The sequence below is a fragment of the Silene latifolia genome, chromosome 6, assembly GCF_048544455.1.
Source record: "Silene latifolia isolate original U9 population chromosome 6, ASM4854445v1, whole genome shotgun sequence".
Classification (NCBI taxonomy): Eukaryota; Viridiplantae; Streptophyta; class Magnoliopsida; order Caryophyllales; family Caryophyllaceae; genus Silene; species Silene latifolia.
Window position 1 is genome coordinate 8,261,221 of NC_133531.1, and position 21,771 is coordinate 8,282,991.

The following is a 21,771-nucleotide window of genomic DNA, read 5'->3' on the forward strand; positions in this document are numbered from 1 at the left end:
TAATGTTCTAGAAAGTATTTTTAGTCACTCTGCTATCAATTATAGGACATCCTAAATACTTACCCAAATGAGCTTCCTCGTTCATATGGAGAATGTCTCTAAATGATTCACGAAGAGAACGCTCAATATTTCTAGTGCATTGGAAAGTGGATTTGTCAAAATTAACAAATTGTCCGGAAATCGTGCAAAATTTATCTAAAATAGACTTAATAGTTCTACAACTCTGGTTAGAGGCTTTAGCGAAAATGATAGTGTCATCCGCAAAAGTGAGAAACGGAATTTTCTCCACCCCGGTTGGCACATTAAACTTGGAGGCCTTGCGATCTACTAGCATTCATACAACTTATTCTTTTAATGAAATTTAAAAATTTATTTTTTTTGGTTACATTATGTAACAAAATCTTCGTTCTCATTTTTCTCCTGGGCTTCTTTCAGCCAGTAAGTTTTATGAGACGAAAATATTGACAAGTATCCATATTGAAGTCCAATTCATGGACTATACAACCAGATGTATATGTTGTACGGTGTAGAACATGAACTTTGTGTCAAAGTATCCGAGCTTTATATTAAAGAATATGAGCTTTATTAGAAAGTATTGAGTTCATTCATTTACACATTAAAAACATGAAATTTAAATTAGCTCAGAAAAAAATACACATAAGCTCGAATTCTTATACTTGGTTGTATCATGCTTATGGTACAACTGGATGTATAATCCTATTTGTGATTGAAGTCCCTATTGAAACAACACACTGAAGAATATTTCTGAGAGGTATTGTTTTGACAGAGCAATAAATCGATATGCTATGTACCACAGGTTACGGGCATGGATATACGGAGTATTAAAGTTGAGCATTGAAGTTCTTTAAATCCTAAAATTAATAAAACTACCAGAACTCTTGAAGTTAAGTTTTTGGAAAGCGAAATAAATGAAATAATAAAGCCTTTGATCCTGGGAGTTCATTGAATTGGATGAGTTTCACATATACGGGTACGCCGCTACGGGTGATAAAAAAAAGTTGGGACATTTATAAAGTAGACGTGAAAAAGAGTAAATATTATGTACACATGGACATGGGTAGCTCGGAAAGGTCGCATATCTAAGCGACTAAACTATAGTTATTCTCGCCAAAAATTTACCAGTTACTCTGCCTACATTAATCTGCTATTTTCTTCTGCTTCCTATCAGATGGATTGAAGTTGGGCCACTGATTCTACTGCTTCTAGTAGACCGTAATTCCAGATACCTTCAAAGTTTAAACCCAACAATGTAAAGGAAACACCGATTTTGTTGTTACTATACACGGGTTTTCTCCTTTCCTGCAAAATAAAATATGGGATAAGTTCACAACCAAAATGGATCCTCTCCATTTTCTTTTGTCTAAAAGTGAGCTATTCTCATTCTTTTTTTATTTATTAGGCTAACAAGTAGCCAACTCTAACTAATTTGGGAAATTAGTGTTGCACTCTTTTGAGGTTGGCCGATAAATGAAAAGCAGCGGCTATAACAACAGGAAAGGCATGACATTTAGACGAATCATATGATAAAACATACCGAATATCTTTGATTTAAGTGGGAACCGAATTGATGAACCTTTGGCTTTAAGATCCCGTAGTTGCCTGTTTTTACTCTGCTTTTCAGAAGCCTCACTACTTCCTCCTGGAAAATGGTTTCTTTTGTTTACTTTGTCGTGGTAAACAGCTGGTGGTGCCAGCCTCAACTGTGGCATGGTATCAGTCTGAGTTGCGCTCTTTTTCGTCTGGAGACTATTCAACATTTCAAACTGCAATCTCCCAAGATAACTATTAATACCAAGTATCAAAAATACAAAATTTATTATACTGTATTGGTATTAAAAGGCAAAATCTATAGAGTATGAAATTCCAAAATAAAAAATCTACAGTGAAGGCAACTCATCATCTTCCTCACAAATTGAAATTAAAAAACCACAGTAGTAACCACTACGTCCGCTCTGCTGGTAGAGACTGCGGAAATGAGCCCGAGTCACAAGTTTACATCCCCCATCACTCACTGTACAGTGTACAGTACTTGTGCCTCGTTTCACAAGCTAAAAGAGTACGTGAAATAACACAGCCAAACAATGCAGAAGTACATGACAGAGAAGACATCTTAATCATCAGCATTTTTTAGCTTCATACTTTAATGGATAGCTGAAATTTGACGAACCAAAATGCAAAATAACAGAACTGGCGAAGCAGATGGAAAAAAACAAACAAACAAAGAGAGCTAGTTTCTTACTCTTGAAATTGGATGAGAACTAGTCAAGTTCTCAAATGCATCAATTTCATGTGAGTGCAGACTGGCTGCCCCTTGTGGTCGCCATGACCTATAGGAAGATGTGCTCACCAATCCTTGCTCGGCCGCTTTGCCTTTAGCTTTATTACTTCTCTTTTTAATCACACAGAGAGGACATACATGGGAAGACCTCTGACTAGATGTACCACTCTCCTGAAGTTCACATTGTAGATGGATCGCATGGCCACAACTGAACATTCGAATTCCAGAGCTCGATGGACTCTTGCTGAAAGAAGTGTTGCATATACAGCACAAAAGACTTCGAGGGGCATACCCCTTAGATGCACCCTTCCTTAGTGTACTCATGGTGTAAAACGCATCATCCTCTATCAAACATTTCGCAGTATCCTAACAAAGACAAGGAAATTATTCTTAGAAAACAAGTAAAAGAAATCTGGTACAATTTAAATTCATCAAGTAGTCGGCCCGGAGCTAAATTCTTTGAACTTAAATTTTTGTTCAAACAAAAGCGCCAGCATTGGGATTTATAATCAATACAACTAGATATCTACTTGACGTAAGACAGTAAAAGGTACACATACCAGAATTCTCATTTCAAAACTGTACGTTCCCAACATTCCTAATATTGTTGGTTTAAAATCACCAAATTCCTGACCACCATTGTCGGTGAGAAGCTTTGACATGATAGATGGAAGGCGAACATATCCTATCATTCCCTCAACTATCTCCTTGATAAATTGTGAAAACAAACGCTTCAGTAAAGGGGCATATCTCTGGGACCCACAAATCCTCCATGTGATCTCATCGGCCTCGGAAACTTTCTTGAAGCTTGAAGATTGAGCGAACATGCCAATTTCAGAGTTTCCTTGAGAAATAAGCAAGGGTTTACAAAACCTGAAACCAAGGGAAGCTGGTTAGTATCAACTATCAAGTAATAGCAGAAGCTTTCAAATGAGACGCTCCAATCACTTAGAACCTTAGTCCTTTTTTTCTGTTTACAACCCCCTCCAACCCCAAAAATATAGATCACTGCTAATTCACCCAGATCTTCAAGTAAATAGGGAAAGTCTAAAATTCACTCTCAGTACATTCACATTAGTGTTGTCCTCTCATTTGATGATTTTAATCCTTTTCAACTTGCGTCTTTTGAATTGACCATATTATAAATAAAAAGTGGTCATTTTTCTTGACAAACCAAAACATAAATGGGTACAGAGTTTTTGTGAAACAAACAAAAATAGAACGCAACAAACTTATCCAAGTTAGTAGTCTATAGCACATTGCTTCCTGCAGACTGCATTATTACAAGCCTTAGCATCAGCGAACCATAACCTTCCAACAATGTCAAAAGATGAGAGGACAAAAAATTACGTGTCTAGCATATGGAACCATAGCGATTCAGCCTCATCTGATTCCAAACGTGGCGTGTTACGTTGGCAAAGGCCAATGCATGCACGTAGTATTCTTTCTACATCTTGCACCTGCATGGAGAAGTTGAACGATCGTAAAATAAATCACGATGTCAAGAAAACTATCCTGTAAAAAGTAGAGGGAAAATTTTGACCACCTCTTCCAATCTTGAGGCAGCAGGCAAATGGTCAATATGGCCATTTTTGTCTTTATCCTTGCTGGGAATCAAATTTCCCACTGCAGTATCAAGCATCATAAACTTGTCATTCAGGTCAGACAGGACAAGTAGAAGAGCACTGCCAACATCGCCCACCCTTTCTAGTAGGAAAGCAGCTGCATCAACAATCCCATATTCTTGGCATAGTTGCAAACAGCGGTCCACTCTATAACTTTCGGAAGCTTCTAAGAACTTAAGAACCGAATCTGGTTCATACTTGCATAACATCTGCAAGGAAAAAAAAAATACACCATATGAATATATTCATAGGATAACAAAAAGGCATTGCCATTAACTGATTCACCAAAGTATCAAAATCAATTTCAGAACATTATGATAAACAATCAATGATGATTGGATATGCAATTAAGCTCACCTCAAGATAAAGTTCAATCATATCATCACTCACTTCAACAGGATTATCACGTATAAATTTTGGAAACTCATAAACCCTTTCGAGGTAAGCCTCAAGACAGCTTTTCTCGCTTTTTTTCTGTCTACCCCAGGGACAATCAAGTACGTTGTCCACATATATACTGGAGAAATTCAAACTGCCTGACAAATGAACGTCAAACAAAGTCTTCAGATACAGGAAGAGGCTTCCAGGATTAGATTGGAGCTCAGAGAGAATACGGCTACTTTCTTTGTTGAAGTAACTTCGGACCAAGAAATATGTGCCTTCTCTGGTACACCAGATAGAACAAGTGAATAAACAGTGTCAGATATGGATTATGGAGTAACTTGTTATGATAAAAGAATTCAGAAGCCACACTTTAAAGTGCCCGAAAATTTAAAAAGAGGAAGGGATGATAAGTTCCCGAAAATTTAAAAATCACCTGCTCAGGATAACTAGCTCTGGAATTCGGGAAATAACTGCTGATCGAAAAGCAATGGAGTCAGTTTCACTCAGCTTCAGTAACATACCATCAATAAAGGAAAATGCGTAAACTGGTTCATCTACATCTTTCATATAGCTATCCAGCGCAGCAAGATAATCACATCTGGTGGCATGGATTAAGCCACAAACCTGGCAAATAACAGGAAGGAAGCTATTACAATTCGATCAGCTAAACTGTTTGATAGATGATCACTTCCATCATGTACTTCTTAGCTTTATAACCTTGCTGATGGTAAGCCCCGATGAAATGAGCATTAAAAATGAAATATACCTGATAAAATTGTGCCTTTTCACTCAAATGCAAGACAAAGGAAGCATTCCACTCAGTCGGAGGAACAGCATCCAGCAGAGCTAACACTTTTTTCTCCCTTCTTTTCTTTGATTCATTCACTTGCTCAGAACTACTTAAAAACACATAATTCTCAGACATCAAGTACTCTAATATCTGGCTCATCACGCTCTTTGACACAGAAGCTCTTTTAGTTGCAATATAACTAGCTATAAACTCAATGATCTGACCGATATCTTTTTTTGAAGGCCATAATCCCATGCTGGTATCATTATTGCCAGCAGATCTAACAGTTTGGGAAATATTTACATCAAGAACAAGAACTAGACCATCAACTGTTTTTTGAACCATGATGTTTTTGTTCTCAGGGATTCGATCACTCACTGTTGGATCATCAACAACTACATCAGGCTCAAAATTATCATCCTCCACAAACGCAATCCTTAAAACATCCAATGTAGCCTCCGTATCCAACTCTAACAAATAATACAAATTCAAGTATGCTCCAGAGAATGATACACTTGCACCCGACTGTGACTTTGGGCGACCAAAATCCTCCAGCAGAAATTGCACAAGCTCTGACCTCAGTGACGGCAGACGCTGCCTAGAGATAGTTCCATGTCCTGCAAATTAATTATTCAGTGTCAGCAGGACAATTTTGATCATGATCACAAGATCTTGCAGATACGCAAGATAAATATCCCTAGATTTGAAGCTTAAATACAAGAGCAGCCGTCACTCTGTGAATACCCATAATATTGACAATATCGCCAACCTAACAAACCATACAAGTATGAAATAGCAACAGGGACATTTACAATAGTTAACACTCCGTAGTAAACATGATGGTGATAGCTTGAAAATGACTATGTTTGCTGTGAAAGATAGTTTAGCTATTAATATGCAATAGCCTACCTGGAGGAAAAGCAAGGCCAGAAAAGCAGTACTTCAGATACACTAGCATCCGGTACCTGTCTTTAAAACCTTATCAGTAATCCGAGATGCACAGGGCTTGTACGTACAAAGGGTAATTGCATATTAATTTCCAAAGTCCAAATCACGTACCCAACAGCAGCAGAATCTCTTTCATGATTTTTCAACACAGACAATAGTTCCTCTAGAGGTGTCTTGTAATCATCTAGGCCTTTATTGAAAAGATATATCAGAGCTCCATACAGGCCATTCTCCCGACATAGCCTGACTACCTAAAATGCAGAAGTATTTGAGAAGCCAAACAACATAGGAAAAAATCAGAACTCAGAACTGCATAAGCTAGCAGCATTAAGCACTTTAAAGATATTCTAGTATTCTTCAACGGTAAAATAGAAGCCCAATATAACCTGATTAAAATCCAAGGATGAAATATCCATGTGAAGAACACATTGTTCGACTCGCTGCAACCATCCTTTGCAGTTGTAATGCTCAACCAGTGCTTGCATAACCTTAAAAGTAGACAATATTTAATTAAGATGACTCAGATTTTCTTCTGTCCCTGGAGATCAAATATACAATTTGCTTCTATCAAAGGTACCTCAGGAGGCAGTGACCCAAGCATATCCTTTAATATATATGGCTCCAGAAGCTCCAAAAATGTATCTACACGAAAAAAGAAGGCAAAGAGAAATGCAACATTACAAGGTTTAACCAAATGACCACCACCAGAGACAGAGACTAGATCCTTCTCCTACAGGGACATTTGAATGCCATGAGAAGCAAACCAGTAACTGCGATGATTTCTTTGCTCAGTTATCATCCAAATCATGTAGAGCTTTTTAATATAATTAGCACAGTAATTCTGCATCAGATCCAAGTATAAACAGGTCTCATCTTATTCTGACAGGACATAAGCTATGGTATGCCATAAATGTCATGGTATGTATTTGAATATATTAGGGAGAGAATTTGCCTCATTTATCTTAAGGCAAAGTTCGAATATGCAGCCTAGTCAGCAGTCAAAAAAAATATTGCACTCAGTATTCGCAACACAATTTTCATGGTCATACGAAACAACAGCCTCCTTGTGCTTTGAACAAAGAGGTAAGGCTGCATACACAACCCCCCTTACCTTGCCATAGGTATCAACCTTGTGAGACACTAGGGAATTGTTGTTGTGGCATACATCAAAGTAGAGTGGTTTGACGTGTCCTTGTGCAATAGAGAATAATAAGGTACGGAGTGGTAGTTTTTAGGATGCTACGTCACAAACTGATCCCCATAAGAGAGATTATCATTTTTCTTTCTTGTCCATCTCTGTACAAAGAGTAATGGACCCAACTTGATAGACATAGTTTTTTGGACTTTCAGTCTTTACCTTTTCAATGCCTGAAACAACAGTTTTGATAATTGGGGGATAAAAGGATAATCCAAATTCAAATAATTGGATTGTAATTTATTTCAAAATATCAACTACTCTGTATAAATATAATAAAACGTCGTGAACAACATACCTCTTTGGTGAACGGCTACGAATCTTGAGAATATCTCATCAAAGAGAATGTCTGTCCTTTTAATATGAACACAGAATTCTACTGCTACACCACCAACACGAGTAAACTGCTCTTTAATATTGGAAGATGAAGAGTTGCTAACACTTGTAGCACCATCCACTTGTTCTTCGTCCACATTGTGGTTGGAAAAAGCGACGGAAATGTAGGAGAAAACTTCATCTACATACGAAGTAAGTAACTCCACCAGATAGGGAGCTAAAGTCTCCTGGATAGCATCCAGGCTTCTGGGAAGGTCAATAACACCATGAGCCTGACCATCATATAGTGTCATTGCCATGTTGAAGGCGCCCATCCAGTCACCAGCATCTCTCAAAACCTGAATTCGCTCTCTCCACAACAGTAGCCGAGAGATAACAAGATGGGTAGGTGCAAGTACATAGATAGACGCTCCTCTAACAGCCAAGCTATTTTGATACGCTTTCTCAGGGTTGCCAAAAACATTTGTAAAGCAAGTGTGATAAGCAATCATATCATCTTCTCCAGTTCCATTAATGTCATAACTAGTTTGGTGGATCAAGGTACCATCCCTTGCATACAAGCAAAGTTGACCGGATAATGTTAGAATGACCAACATCTGCACAAACAAAAATTCATTACCTCTTGCAGTTATATTACCAAAAAAAGTCAAAACTTTAGTATGGAGGACAAAAAAAACAATTAGAACAAAGGATGATGAGCAGAGATCTAATAAGAGAATGAATAAAGGTACAAACCTGATCGTCAAGCCATGCCAAACCAATTGCTGCACTTTCAAGAGTCCAATTTCCAAGGAATGAAAGTTTTGACTTCACTAATTTAGCAACTTGAACCTTTCGATCCCATGCAATTGCAAGCAGTGATATTTTCTCCAAAGCTTCATGACTCAAATTATCTGCAACAAGGTAACATGTTAAATAATTGAAATATAGTTCAGTTTCACAAAGCTCAAGACATCTAAGAGCACCTGTGGAGGAACCATGTGACTGTGTAGTGCATTTCCAAGAAGTATATGGCATAGCACCCTCCCGAACGCCTTTTGGCTTTGCAAAGTTTGCATAGACCTCCAAGCCAGGCCTAAGTCTCACCTGAAACACGTAAATGTTACGTCCCAGGAAAATAGACATATTAATAGAAGTGACGGCATATATCTGCAGAAAAATGGTACTCAGAATTGGTACACTTATATGGGGACCTCATACCACCAGAGCATTCTGATGGGTGGCAAAGATGACAACACCTTCTTCAGACAGGGAGGAACCTTCAGCAAATAGTTTCCAGCCAGTAGCTCCCCCAACTACACCACCCATGACACCACCTAGGCTGCTAGTTGAGCCAGTGGTGTTTCCAGGTAAACTAGCAGAAGCACCTCCGGTAATTTGATCAGGTAGAAGGGGTGAGGCACATAGCACTGTGCCCGTCCGTTGTCCATCAAGAAGACACTGTTTGCAAAAGCATACACATTCATGCAGTCAATTAGACAGACCAAGTAGTGACAACTGCAGAATTTGATAACTGTTACAAAATGAAGCAGAAAATAGAAAAAGCTTTCGAGAACAAGAGATTACCTGTGTTTTGTTGATTTGGAACCCGAATAACGTCACCACAGAGATCTCATGCAACAGTAACAGACCTTTAGAGTCACCTGTAACAGCTTTATATTGACGATTGGCTTGAGAATCCTGGCCAAGAAATAAAGCATGCACCACAGCTGCTTTATGTTCTCCAGGGACAACTTTTGCCACTGTTCCCCTAGGTAAGTTCCAAAATATAATTTGACCATCGCCATAGCCTGCTAAAAGCAAATCACCTAGCTGATCGAAACAAATGGATGTTACAGGACCTTGGGATCGATCCCCTTGTCCGCCAAGCATCAACATCTGAAATATAAACAGCAGTGCAGGGAGTTATTTCCTGATCGAGAATACTATAATCAAGTTGTCATAATTTAATCAGTTGAGATACTTTATAAAGGATCAAGATACGATAATATAGAATAATATATTACTCATATAATGTTCAGAGACATCAGACTATTGAATAAAATCCATATTACAACGACGAGGGGGACTTCACCAAAGAAAAGGAGGCCAGGTTTGAGCTCCAGATCAATACGTTTATTCAAGGTAAATTTTTCCAAAATACGACCACGTTACGCCAACTTCAATCGTGATTCAAATATATTCCATATATAAACTGCTGTCTCAAATGAAAGGAGGCCAGACCCCAGCAGACAACAAATGTCCACCGATGACAACTATTCAAGACTAACTATGGATCGCTCTGAGGAATGAACCTTCTAGTGTTGCTTTCAGTAACTAGCTACAACCAATAACAATGTGAATTAGCTACTGGTAAAGTCAATGAGTTTACGTGACGCTGACTGAATCCAATCCATAACCCCCGGAAACGAAACAAAGTTCGTTCCTCTCAATCACTTTTTGACCTGCTAACTTTTGATGATAGCACTCACCATCCATTCACTCGTAATGAAAATTATGGTGAGAATCCAACCGTCCACTCTTACTTGCCAATATAAAGGTGCAAACATTTAGTGCATCATTTTGATTTATTCATCATATTCTAAAAGCACAGAATACTATATTTTTTCGCTCTATTACATATGAAACTTATAATGGCAACAGTCAAAACACCGCATTAAATAGCTTATAATTGCATTTATACTGTGTGGATCTGCTTCAGCAAAGTCCCAATAGTAAAACAAGCAACAATCACACATAACCAAAGGCTTAAATACGATAAAAGCAGGCATGAAGGCAAAGATAACAACCTTCGAATCCATGCGATCACCATGCTGAACTGAATATTTACTGGGCACAACAATGATGACACCTTTCGACATCCCCAGAGCAATGTAGTTGAGATGCACTGCCAAGACCTGTGGTCTACCATAATCACGCTTAAATGCTTGAGATTTTATAGCTCGGCTAATCGCATTATCAGCATTCACGTCAAAGTATCCTAGAACAGTTGACCCCTTGCGCGCACCTTCTAACCTCATGGGTTGGGCAGCAGCTCCCTCCTCCCAATCTTGTCCAGTAGAAGCCTGCTTTTTCTCAAGTTCTTCAGCTACTTCTAATGGCGTCTTCTTAGCCTGCAACTTCTCCTCCATACTTGCACTATTGCTCTGTAATTCCCCCGTTTTATCTTCAACTAACTCAGCCACTAACTCCCTCACATCATCACTTCCCGAACTCGAATCAGCATCCCTCCCAATACCAAAACGCTCATCTCCATCTCCATTGATTTTCTCTACATTTCCTACCATTGTCATCATACTCTTCTCATTTTCACTCTCATTAACATCATTACTCGTCTCAACATCCTCTGTATCCTTAAACACACTCTTATCTTTATCACTCTCATCTACATCATTACTCATTTCTACATCCTCCGAATCATTAAAAACACTCTTCTCTTTCTCTTTCTCACTCTCATCAACCTCATTACTAGTTCTGACATCATGAAACTTCGAAATTGTACAATCCTCTTCAACCTCATTCCCTCCCTCTACATCATCCAACAGCAAACTCAAACTCAAACTCAAACTCGTCTCTTCCGTCTCCTCAATCTCATTCCCATTCTCGACAAAGGAATCCGCCCTAGAAACTTCCTCATCACTTCTTCTCACCTCATCCCCTTCGCTACACTCTACAACAGTCTCACACACATTACCTCCATCACCACTATCATAACTCGTCAATTTCCCCTCAATCTCACCAGAAACCGACTCAATCCGATCCGAAACATCAAACAATCCATCACCATCACTATCAGATACCTTCCCAACCGAACTCAAACTCATCGCTCTCCTCGACTTAATCGACCGCGACGCCGCAGCCGCAGCCGCAAGCGCCGCACCAGGCTTCCCTGCCGCCCTATATCCGCTGCCAAAAACCGACGCCGGCCGTGAATTCGACGGTTTTCTACTAGTATATCCGGAATACTCATCCGATTTAAACCGCTGAATCAAATTATACTTCACTTGATCGTAATTAGACGAATTTGATGTCGAAACTAGGGTTTGAGAATTAGTGCTTACCGAAACGATGTCGTTGTCGTCACTGTCGTGATCGGAGTTGTTGAGAAGGTCATCCACACGGCGGCGATCATCGTCGTTGTCAGAGGAGGTGGAGGAAGAAGAGGTGGAGTCAACGGCAGCGTTGTGTCTGCGGAGTAATGAGTCAAGGTCGAGTTCGTCCGCCATTGATGTGGGTTTTAGTGGATTGATAACGTTCTTAGTCATTGTTGGTTTTTTTTGGTGCGTGGTCATAGTTGGTATGAAGAGTGAAACTGGAAGTTTTATTGTTGTTTTCGGATCACTCTCTTCCTACATATATCCGTCTTAAGTTTTTGACGGGTTAAATAATAACCATTTGTATAAATAAGATAAATATTTTGTTATTCCTCCAACATTTTGTTTTTTATTATCCGTTTTTTATTAGTATCACAACTTCTAAAGTGGTTGTTGACTTGTTACTCTAGTGATTCAATTGGACTCCTACAGTTTTACAAATGAATGTGCGGTATTAGAACAAATCCATAGAATTAGGCGATTTAATCCTATCACAGGATTAGCAATGGAGATGTAGAAGGACAGTGAGAAGGGGATGGTTACTATCAACACTCTAGAGACGAGAATACGAAAATATTAACAACAATTACTTTAATTTTAAACCAAAGTTGTCAAAAACTATTTTTAGTAGCCTTAAATTTGGTCAATTAGGGGAGTAGTTGAGTAAAATCGGTTATTTTGGAAAATAACTAGTCTTAAACCCGTGCAAATTGCACGGGTAGGCTACTTCAGGTTTTGTTATCTTATAATTATTCTTTTAAAATGTTATATAATTTTTACGTTAATTAGTTATATCCTTTTTAAGGTAGGTATCTATAGTTGCTTTTACATAATTAAGAAAATCTCTCTATTTTTTGTTAAAACAATTATAGATTACAAATTGAGTTATAAATAAGTTTTTAGATATTTGATTATAAATCTCAATAGTTTTAAACCCGTGCAAATTTGCACGGGGTTTGCTATTTCAATTTTGTTATTATTGAAAATCGTTTCGATATGGTTTCTTTGCTGATACGTGTCTGACATGGTTGTTTTGTTTTTAAACCCGTATTAAGTGTACAAGAACTTGTATAATTTATAAGAAATCCGTATTGTATACTTTTATTGACCCGTACTATTTATGAGCTTGTGAAAAAATACGTTTTGGGTTATATACGATAATCCGAATCGAATGTACAAAAACTCGTATAATTAAAGTTGGATACCACTTCATCCTAATAATTATCACTTCATACAATATTACTTTTGAGTTGGTCCATGTAATTGACCCATATGGTGTAAGATCCGCGTATAATTTCTTGCAAAAATCAGCTAAACTCCTTTAAAACGGAGGCATCCGTCTTAATATTAAAATAGGTTGAATATAACTCCAGTCCCCACAATGTGTATAATGGAATATTTTACTTTTCCATATGCATTTTGTTTTCATCCCTTATAGACGTATTTGACTCGCCTTAAACATAAGACATATATACCCGTCTTAAATGAGAATTTACCTTCTCTCTTAAGACGGATATATCCGATTTTAACATTAAAACGGGTCAAATATCATCCCACAAGTGCATAATTGCATATAAGCAAATTTATAACTTTTTTCTATACATTTTACTTTTATTTATTTTAACTACTTCACAGCCTTAAACTTAAAACAAATATACTTGTCTAAAATGAAAAAACATTAAGCGTACATTTTAATCTACCAATTTAGCTCATATAAAAAACCAATCCCTTGCCCCATATAAATACATCTAATCTCTATACTTTTAAACCCGTGCAAATTACACGGGTTTGCTTTTTCAGATTTTATTATTATCAAAATACTTATTTATTAATCTTTTATTTCGATTATGTGTTTCTTATATGTTCTATTTACGTCTCTCTTTTTTCATTTGTTTAGCTTTCATGATTGAAAACATTTATAAAAGTTAATTTGATCATCTACTATCAAAATTATTATATTAGTCTCATTATTCCGGGTTTATTTTTTTTGATGTTTTAATTTTTACCAATTTAATATGTGAAATATCATGTATCTATTAGTAAAATTACTATATTTTAATAATATAACTTACCAATGTAAATAGTTTGTATGAACAAAGTATAAATATTTTAGTTATTTGTAATAGCTCATTTGTCAACACCAAACAATACTACCTAAAAATGCCAAATAATACTACCAATTTGTATCTTTAAGTGGCCCATCTAAAACAATTAAAGAACAAAAATCCATTCATGTTCAGTAAGCCCATAATGTAAATGGTTAATAAACCCAAGTTGGAGTAGATTAAAAGAAGTCTTTCATCTGCAAAATATTACCCTAGCAACTCCACCTAATCACCTCTCACCGCCCCTCTCATTCTCTCCCTCAATTTTTTTTTTTCATTTTGTACCTATTCAAAATTCGTCTTTTATGGATCTTTCAATCTTCTAAGTTAAATATCTCTATATTGTCAAATGATTTCAAGACCTTTTACACAAAATATCCGATTTGACGATGTTAAATTTTTTTTTTTTGTGTTTGATGAACTCATCAATTTGGTAAGTATATGCATGTATGTCAAACTTATAAGATTTGTTGAGCTTAATTGTTTGTATGTCGGATTTTCTATTTTTGAGTAAATTTTCACTCGTTTTAAAATTATTTGTGTTGTTATACTCTTTAATTTAGGAGATCTGATGCTTTCATTAGAATGAAGTTATCCCTAAATTTATTTTTTCCAAAAAAATATTCTTATCTTAAATTAATTTATGTTCTTTAAGTAATTTTCATTTTTTATTGGGTTTTTATTATTCAGATTTTTTATATTGATGAATTATTTTTGTAATTTTTTCAGTTTAAATAATTTTTTGAATATTTTTAAACTGTTATTTTAATTACTTCTCATAATTTATTTTTATTGGCTCTCACAATGTACATATTTAAAGATTAAAGATGTAAGATTGTATATCAATGAAATTTGGTTTTTTTTATGACATTTATTTCGTTTTTTTTTTCCAAATATTTTAAGAAAGTAATTTTTTCTTAGTATTTCAATTTTTTAAAATTATAAAGTAGGTGGTCATTATTGATTTTGTTATTTTTAAATCATGGTTAAGTTGTTAATTGAACAATCTAATAAATAGGAGGATTGGAAATGCAGATAGATATGAAGATTTACAATAGTTGTATAATTTAATTGAGATCAATGTTGTAATTATATTTTATAATTTTATAATGTCGTAATTCAATTGAGAACAATGTTGTAGTTTGTGATTGAACACTTTTGGATTTGGAATTAAACATTAAACCATGTGAACAATACTAAGTCGTAACATTGAACAATTAATTCTCAAATAGTTAGTGGCCCTAAAAATTAGGAAATAAAAATCTGCACTTGACTTATTGACTTTCAACCACAGGCTGACAACTCAGCACTATGGTTGTTCTTTTAATGAATAGGATAATACTCCCTCCAAATTTTTAGACTTGTCTCCTTTGCTTTTTGCACCAAAATTAAGAAAAACAATAAATAATAGTTTTATAAGAATTGTCATTTTGGCAAAAGACTCTATTTTCTACTTGTTTACGCTTGTTCTAATACAATTGTACGTATAATTGTTATTTTTATTGTGATTATTTAAATGCAATCACAGTGCATACATACTCGTTATCAGATTATTTAAAACATCCTAAAATTTTGTTGTGTAATCCGATCTTATATGAATATAATTTGTTCATCCACATTTAAAAAAACTTATTTTTTAGTAATTACACCATAAGCTGGGACCATCATATAGTGTCATTGCCAGCATCTCTCAAAACCTGAATTCGCTCTCCCCGCAGTAGTAGTCTCGAAACGACAAGATGGGTAGGTGCAACTACATAGATAGACGCTCCTCTTACAGCCAAGCTATTTTGATATGCTTTCTCCGGGTTGCCGAAAACATTAGTGAAGTAAGTATGATAAGCAATCATATCATCTCCTCCAGTTCCATTGATGTCATAACTAGTTTGGTCGATCAAGGTACCATCCCTTGCATACAAGCAAAGTTGACCGGATAATGTTAAAATCGCCAACATCTGCACAAACATAAATTCATTAACACTTGCAGCTGTTTTACCAGAAAGTCGAAACTTTTGTATGGAGGACAAGGAAAGCAATTAGAACGAAGGATGAATAAATGTATAAACCTCGTCAAGCCATGCCAAACCCTACACCGCACTTTCAAGAGTCCAATTTCCACAGAATGTAAGTTTTGATTTCACTAATTTAGCAACTTGAACTTTTCGATCCCATGCAATGCGAGCGGTGATATTTTCTCCAACGATTCATGACTCGAATTTTCTCGCAACAAGGTAGCATGTTAAACGGTTGAAATATAGTTCAGTTTCACAAAGTTTAAGACATGTAAGAGCACCTGTAGAGGAACCATGTGACTCTGTAGTGCATTTCCAAGAAATATATGGCATAGCACCTTCCCGAACCCCTTATGGCTATGCAAAAGTTGCATAAACCTCCAAGCGAGGTATAAGTCTCACCTGAAACACGTAAACATTACTTCAACAGGAAGACAGACATATTAATAGAAGCATCAAAGCATATATCCGCATAAAAATGGTACTCAAAACGGTACGTTTATACGGGGACATCATACCACCAGAGCATTTTGATGTGTGGCAAAGATGACCACACCTTCTTCATACACGGAGGAACCTTCAACAAAAAATTTCCGTCAAGAGCTCCCCGACTACACCACCTAGGTCTGCTAGTTGAGCCATTGGTGTTTCCAGTAAACTCGCGGAAACACCTCCGATGAATTTGATCAGGTAAAGAGGTGAGGCACATAACACCGTGCCTGTTCGTTGTCCATCAAGAAGACACTGTTTTGCAAAAGCACACACACATTCATGCAATCAATTAGACAGACCAAGTAGTGACAATCGCAAAATTTGAGAACTGTTACAAAATGAAGCGAGAAAATAGAAAAAGCTTTCGAGAACAAGAGATTACCCGTGTCTTGTTGATTTGGAACCCGAATAACGTCACCACAGAGATCTCATGCAACAAGAACGGGCCTTTAGAGTCACCGAGAATGACTTTATATTGACGATTGGCTTGAGAATCCTGGCCAAGAAATAAAGCATGCACCACAATGCTTTATGTTCTCCAAGAACAACTTTTGCCACTGTTCCCCTGGGTAAGTTCCAAAATATAATTTGACCATCGCCATAGCCTGCTAAAAGCAGATCGCCCAGTTGATCGAAACAAATGGATGTTACTGGAACTTGGGATTGATCCCCTTGTGCACCAAGCATTAACATCTGAAATATAAACAGTAGAGCAGGGAATCATTTCCTGATCGAGAATGATATAATTAAGTTGTCATGATTTAATCAGTTGAAATACTTTATGATAGATCAAGATACAATAATATAGAATAATATATTCCTCATATTATGTTCAGAGATTTCAGACTATTGAATAAAATCCATATAACTACGATAAGAGGCAAACTTCACCAAAGATAAGGAGGCCAGGTTTGAGCTCCAGATCAACATGTTTATTCAAGGTAATTTTTTCCAAAATACCACCACGTTACGCCAACTTGAATCATGATTCAATGCAATATATTCCATATATAAACCGCTGTCTCAAATGAAAGGAGGCCAGACCCCAGAAGACAACAAATGTCCACCGCTAACAACTATTCAAGACTAACTATGGGGCTCTGAGGAATGAACCCTTCTAGTGTTGCTTTTTAAACTAGCTACAATCACTAACAATGTCAATTAGCTAAACAGGTAAAGCCAATGAGTTTACGTGACGTTGACTGAATCAAATCCATAGCCCTCCAAACAAAACAAAGTTTGTTCCTCTCAATCACTTTGTGACCTGCTAACATTTGATGGTAACATTCGCCATCCAATCACCCGTAATGAAAACTATGATGAGAATCCAACCGTTCACTCCTACTTCCCAATATAAAAGTAGAAACATTTTAGTGCATCGTATTGATTTATTCATATCATATTCTAAAAGCAAAGAAGCCTATATTTTTTGGCTCTTTTAAAATATGGAAACTTGGTCAAAACACTGCAATAAATAGCTTATAATTGCATTTATATTGTGAGGATCAGTTTCAGAAGACTATGTGTGATTACACATAACCAAAGGCTTAAATACGGTTTAAAAACAGACACGGAGGCAAAGATAACAACCTTCGAATCCATGTGATCACCATGCTGAACTGAATATTTACTGGGCACTACAATGATGACACCTTTCGACATCCCCAAAGCAATGTAGTTGAGATGCACTGCTAAGACCTGTGGTCTTCCATAATCGCGCTTAAATGCTTGAGATTTTATAGCTCGGCTAATCGCATTATCAGCATTGACGTCAAAGTAAGCTAGAACAGATGACCCTTTGAGCACACCTTCTAACCTCGTGGGTCGAACAACAGCTCCCTCCTCCCAATCTTGTCCAGTAGAAGCCTGCTTTTTCTCAAGCTCTTCAGCTACTTCTAATGGCGTCTTCTGAGCCTGCAACTTCTCCTCCATACTTCCACTATCGCTCTGCAATTCCCACGTTCTATCTTCTACTAACTTAGCCACCATCTCCCTCACTCCATCACGTCCCGAACTCGAAGCAATATCGTTCTCAATACAAAAATCCTCATCTCCATCGTTCTTCTCTACATTCCCTCGCATTGTCCTTGTACTCTCCTCGTTCTCACTCTCAAAAACATCACTACTTGTCTCAACATCCTCGGTATCCTTGAACACGTTCTTCTCTTTCTCACACTCATCTACATAATTACTCATTTCTACATCCTCCGAATCATTAAAAACGCTATTGCCAGCATCTCTCAAGACCCGAATTCGCTCTCTCCACATAATTAGTCTCGAAACAACAAGATGGGTAGGTGCAAGTACATAGATAGACGTTCCTCTTACAGCCAAGCTATTTTGATACGCTTTCTCTGGGTTGCCAAAAACATTTGTAAAGTAAGTGTGATAAGCAATCATATCATCTCCTCTAGTTCCATTAATGTCATAACTAGTTTGGTGGATCAAGGTACCATCCCTTGCATACAAGCAAAGTTGACCGGCTAATGTTAGAATCACCAACATCTGCACAAACATATTCATGAACTCTTGCAGCTGTTTTACCAGAAAGTCAAACTTTTGTATGGAAGACAAGGAAAGCAATTAGAACATACATATTCATGAACTCTAGTAAGAGAATGAATAAACGTATAAACCTGATCGTCAAGCCATGCCAAACCTATAGCTGCACTTTCCAGAGTCCAATTTCCACAGAATGTAAGATTTGACTTCACTAATTTAGCAACTTGAACCTCTCGATCCCATGCAATTGCAAGCAGGGACATTTTCTCCAAAGCTTCACAAGGTAATATGTTAAACAGTTGAAATATAGTTGAATTTCACAACACTCAACATATAAGAGCACGCACCTGTGGAGGAACCATGTGACTGTGTAGTGCATTTCCAAGAAGTATATGGCATAGCACCATCCCGAACCCCATCTGGCTTTGCAAAGTTTGCATAGACCTCCAAGCCAGGCCTAAGCCTCACCTGAAACACGTAAACGTTACGTCCCAGGAAAATAGACATATTAATAGAAGTGACAGCATATATCTGCAGAAAAATGGTACTCAAAATTGGTACACTTATATGGGGACCTCATACCACCAGAGCATTTTGATGGGTGGCAAAGATGACAACACCTTCTTCAGACAGGGAAGAACCTTCAGCAAATAGTTTCCAGCCAGTAGCTCCCCCAACTGCGCCACCCATGACACCACCTAGGCTACTAGTTGAGCCAGTGGTATTTCCAGGTAAACTCGCAGAAGCACCTCCCGTAATTGATGCGAAATGAAATACGGAAGCGGATTTGTTTGGCTGAAACAGTCGGAGTGACTGTTCGTTTTATGAACTTGAGGTTCCATTATCGTAAAATACGCAAATAAAGAGTAGCAAGGATAAGCAGACACCGAATTAGACCTATAATTCGATGAACGAGATTGGCTAACCAAGACCTATTGGTTCCAATCGAGCGATAGATAGGAAACGCGTCCTAAATAACCACTATTTTTGAGTTATCGCAACAACCCGATGAAATTTGTTTAACACAAACAAAAGTCGATTTTCTTTATAAAATTCTTGTCTATCTTAATACATGGTTACAAGGCCATTATATAGCCGAATTCACTACCAAGACATTGTTAATTAAATAAAACTACAAATGAAAGGTCATAATTAAATATAGCCGCATTCAACGTAACCATTGGAACCGAACAGCCCTTCAATTAATTGTCATTGATACGTATACGTGTTGGGTTACGGGTCAATGAAGGAACGAGTTCTTTGAAAGTCGGAAATCAGTTTAATTATTCTCGAGAATAGTTAAATGTATTTCGAGCTTTCATTAAAACGAGTAAGCTTCATTGGATGATACGAAATTAATTAGTTGCTCGGAATATGGCTGCTCGGCTGGGCATTAATAAACTCCTAAATAAATAATAGTTTCATTTGATATGCCATCTCCATTTAGTTACTCTAAGCATGCATGACAATTAATTGAAGGGCTGTTCGGTTCCAATGGTTACGTTGAATGCGGCTATATTTAATTATGACCTTTCATTTGTAGTTTTATTTAATTAACAATGTCTTGGTAGTGAATTCGGCTATATAATGGCCTTGTAACCATGTATTAAGATAGACAAGAATTTTATAAAGAAAATCGACTTTTGTTTGTGTTAAACAAATTTCATCGGGTTGTTGCGATAACTCAAAAATAGTGGTTATTTAGGACGCGTTTCCTATCTATCGCTCGATTGGAACCAATAGGTCTTCGTTAGCCAATCTCGTTCATCGAATTATAGGTCTAATTCGGTGTCTGCTTATCCTTGCTACTCTTTATTTGCGTATTTTACGATAATGGAACCTCAAGGTCATAAAACGAACAGTCACTCCGACTGTTTCAGCCTAACAAATCCGCTTCCGTATTTCATTTCGCATCATATGGTATCAGAGCTTCGGCTCTTGATGTCCTCTCCTCAAGACGATCCAATGGAGAGGATTTTCAATCCTGATTTACCTCCTATTTTCGATGTTTATCAAGATGAAGATACGTATTATTTTAAACCGGAATTACCACCTGTTTTTGATGAGATTCAAGTCACGGAAGAGCCTGTGGAATTCTCATCTTATAGCTACTATAATTGTCCATTGGAAATTCATATGGCTGCAACGTTTCATGGCTACTCTCAAAAGGACTTGGCAAATAACGTTGTCAAAACATGTTGCTCGTTGTTTTGCTGTTCTTTGGCTTCGTTCAACTCACCTCAATCACACGCTCAACCTCACCATTTCTTTGGATCATTCAAAGCTCGTTTCAGCTCGGAGTTTTTAATGAAAATGGCAGCCTATGCATACGTCGAGGCCTTCAAAAGAGGCGTTCGAACCAAATTGGTATTCGATCCCGGTATTGACCAGAGAATGATGGCCATTTACGAACAGCCCATCTCGACATTGAAAGCACAAGAATCGGGTCGATTCTTTTTGAAGAAAGGGAGTATGATACGTATACGTGTTGGGTTACGGGTCAATGAAGGAACGAGTTCTTTGAAAGTCGGAAATCAGTTTAATTATTCTCGAGAATAGTTAAATGTATTTCGAGCTTTCATTAAAACGAGTAAGCTTCATTGGATGATACGAAATTAATTAGTTGCTCGGAATATGGCTGCTCGGCTAGGCATTAATAAACTCCTAAATAAATAATAGTTTCATTTGATATGCCATCTCCATTTAGTTACTCTAAGCATGCATGACTGATACGAATTTGCGGAAGCGGTTTAATAGAAAATAAAATAAAAAGGATATTTGCCTTGAATTCTTATGCCGAATTCAAGTCAATGGGATATTTGCTATGTTAGACCTATAACAATAGCAATGGGGACCAAACTCAAGACCTATTGAGATCAGACAGGTTAATATTCAAAGACGCGTTTGAACAATTAACGGAAAAAATGCCAACAAGCAATTTGTGATTTTTGATTAAACTTCAGAGTGAATGAAAATGACCAACTACAAG

At 37.1% G+C, this 21,771-nt stretch overlaps 1 protein-coding gene across 1 annotated transcript; it reads right to left on the bottom strand.

Annotated features, from left to right (window-relative positions):
• Nucleotides 1-845: 845 nt before the first annotated feature.
• LOC141586212 (uncharacterized) lies at nt 846-11,906 on the bottom strand. The gene is made up of 19 exons (XM_074407373.1): nt 10,367-11,906; nt 9,144-9,455; nt 8,778-9,017; nt 8,543-8,663; nt 8,313-8,470; nt 7,540-8,173; nt 6,624-6,688; nt 6,433-6,534; nt 6,158-6,297; nt 6,008-6,063; nt 5,075-5,715; nt 4,742-4,932; nt 4,282-4,588; nt 3,846-4,133; nt 3,650-3,759; nt 2,860-3,172; nt 2,261-2,665; nt 1,556-1,784; nt 846-1,320 (listed from the first exon to the last, which is right to left on the bottom strand). Exons 1-19 carry the CDS (start codon nt 11,867-11,869, stop codon nt 1,298-1,300), a joined length of 5,838 nt encoding a protein of 1,945 aa, XP_074263474.1. The 5' UTR covers nt 11,870-11,906; the 3' UTR covers nt 846-1,297.
• Nucleotides 11,907-21,771: the final 9,865 nt, after the last annotated feature.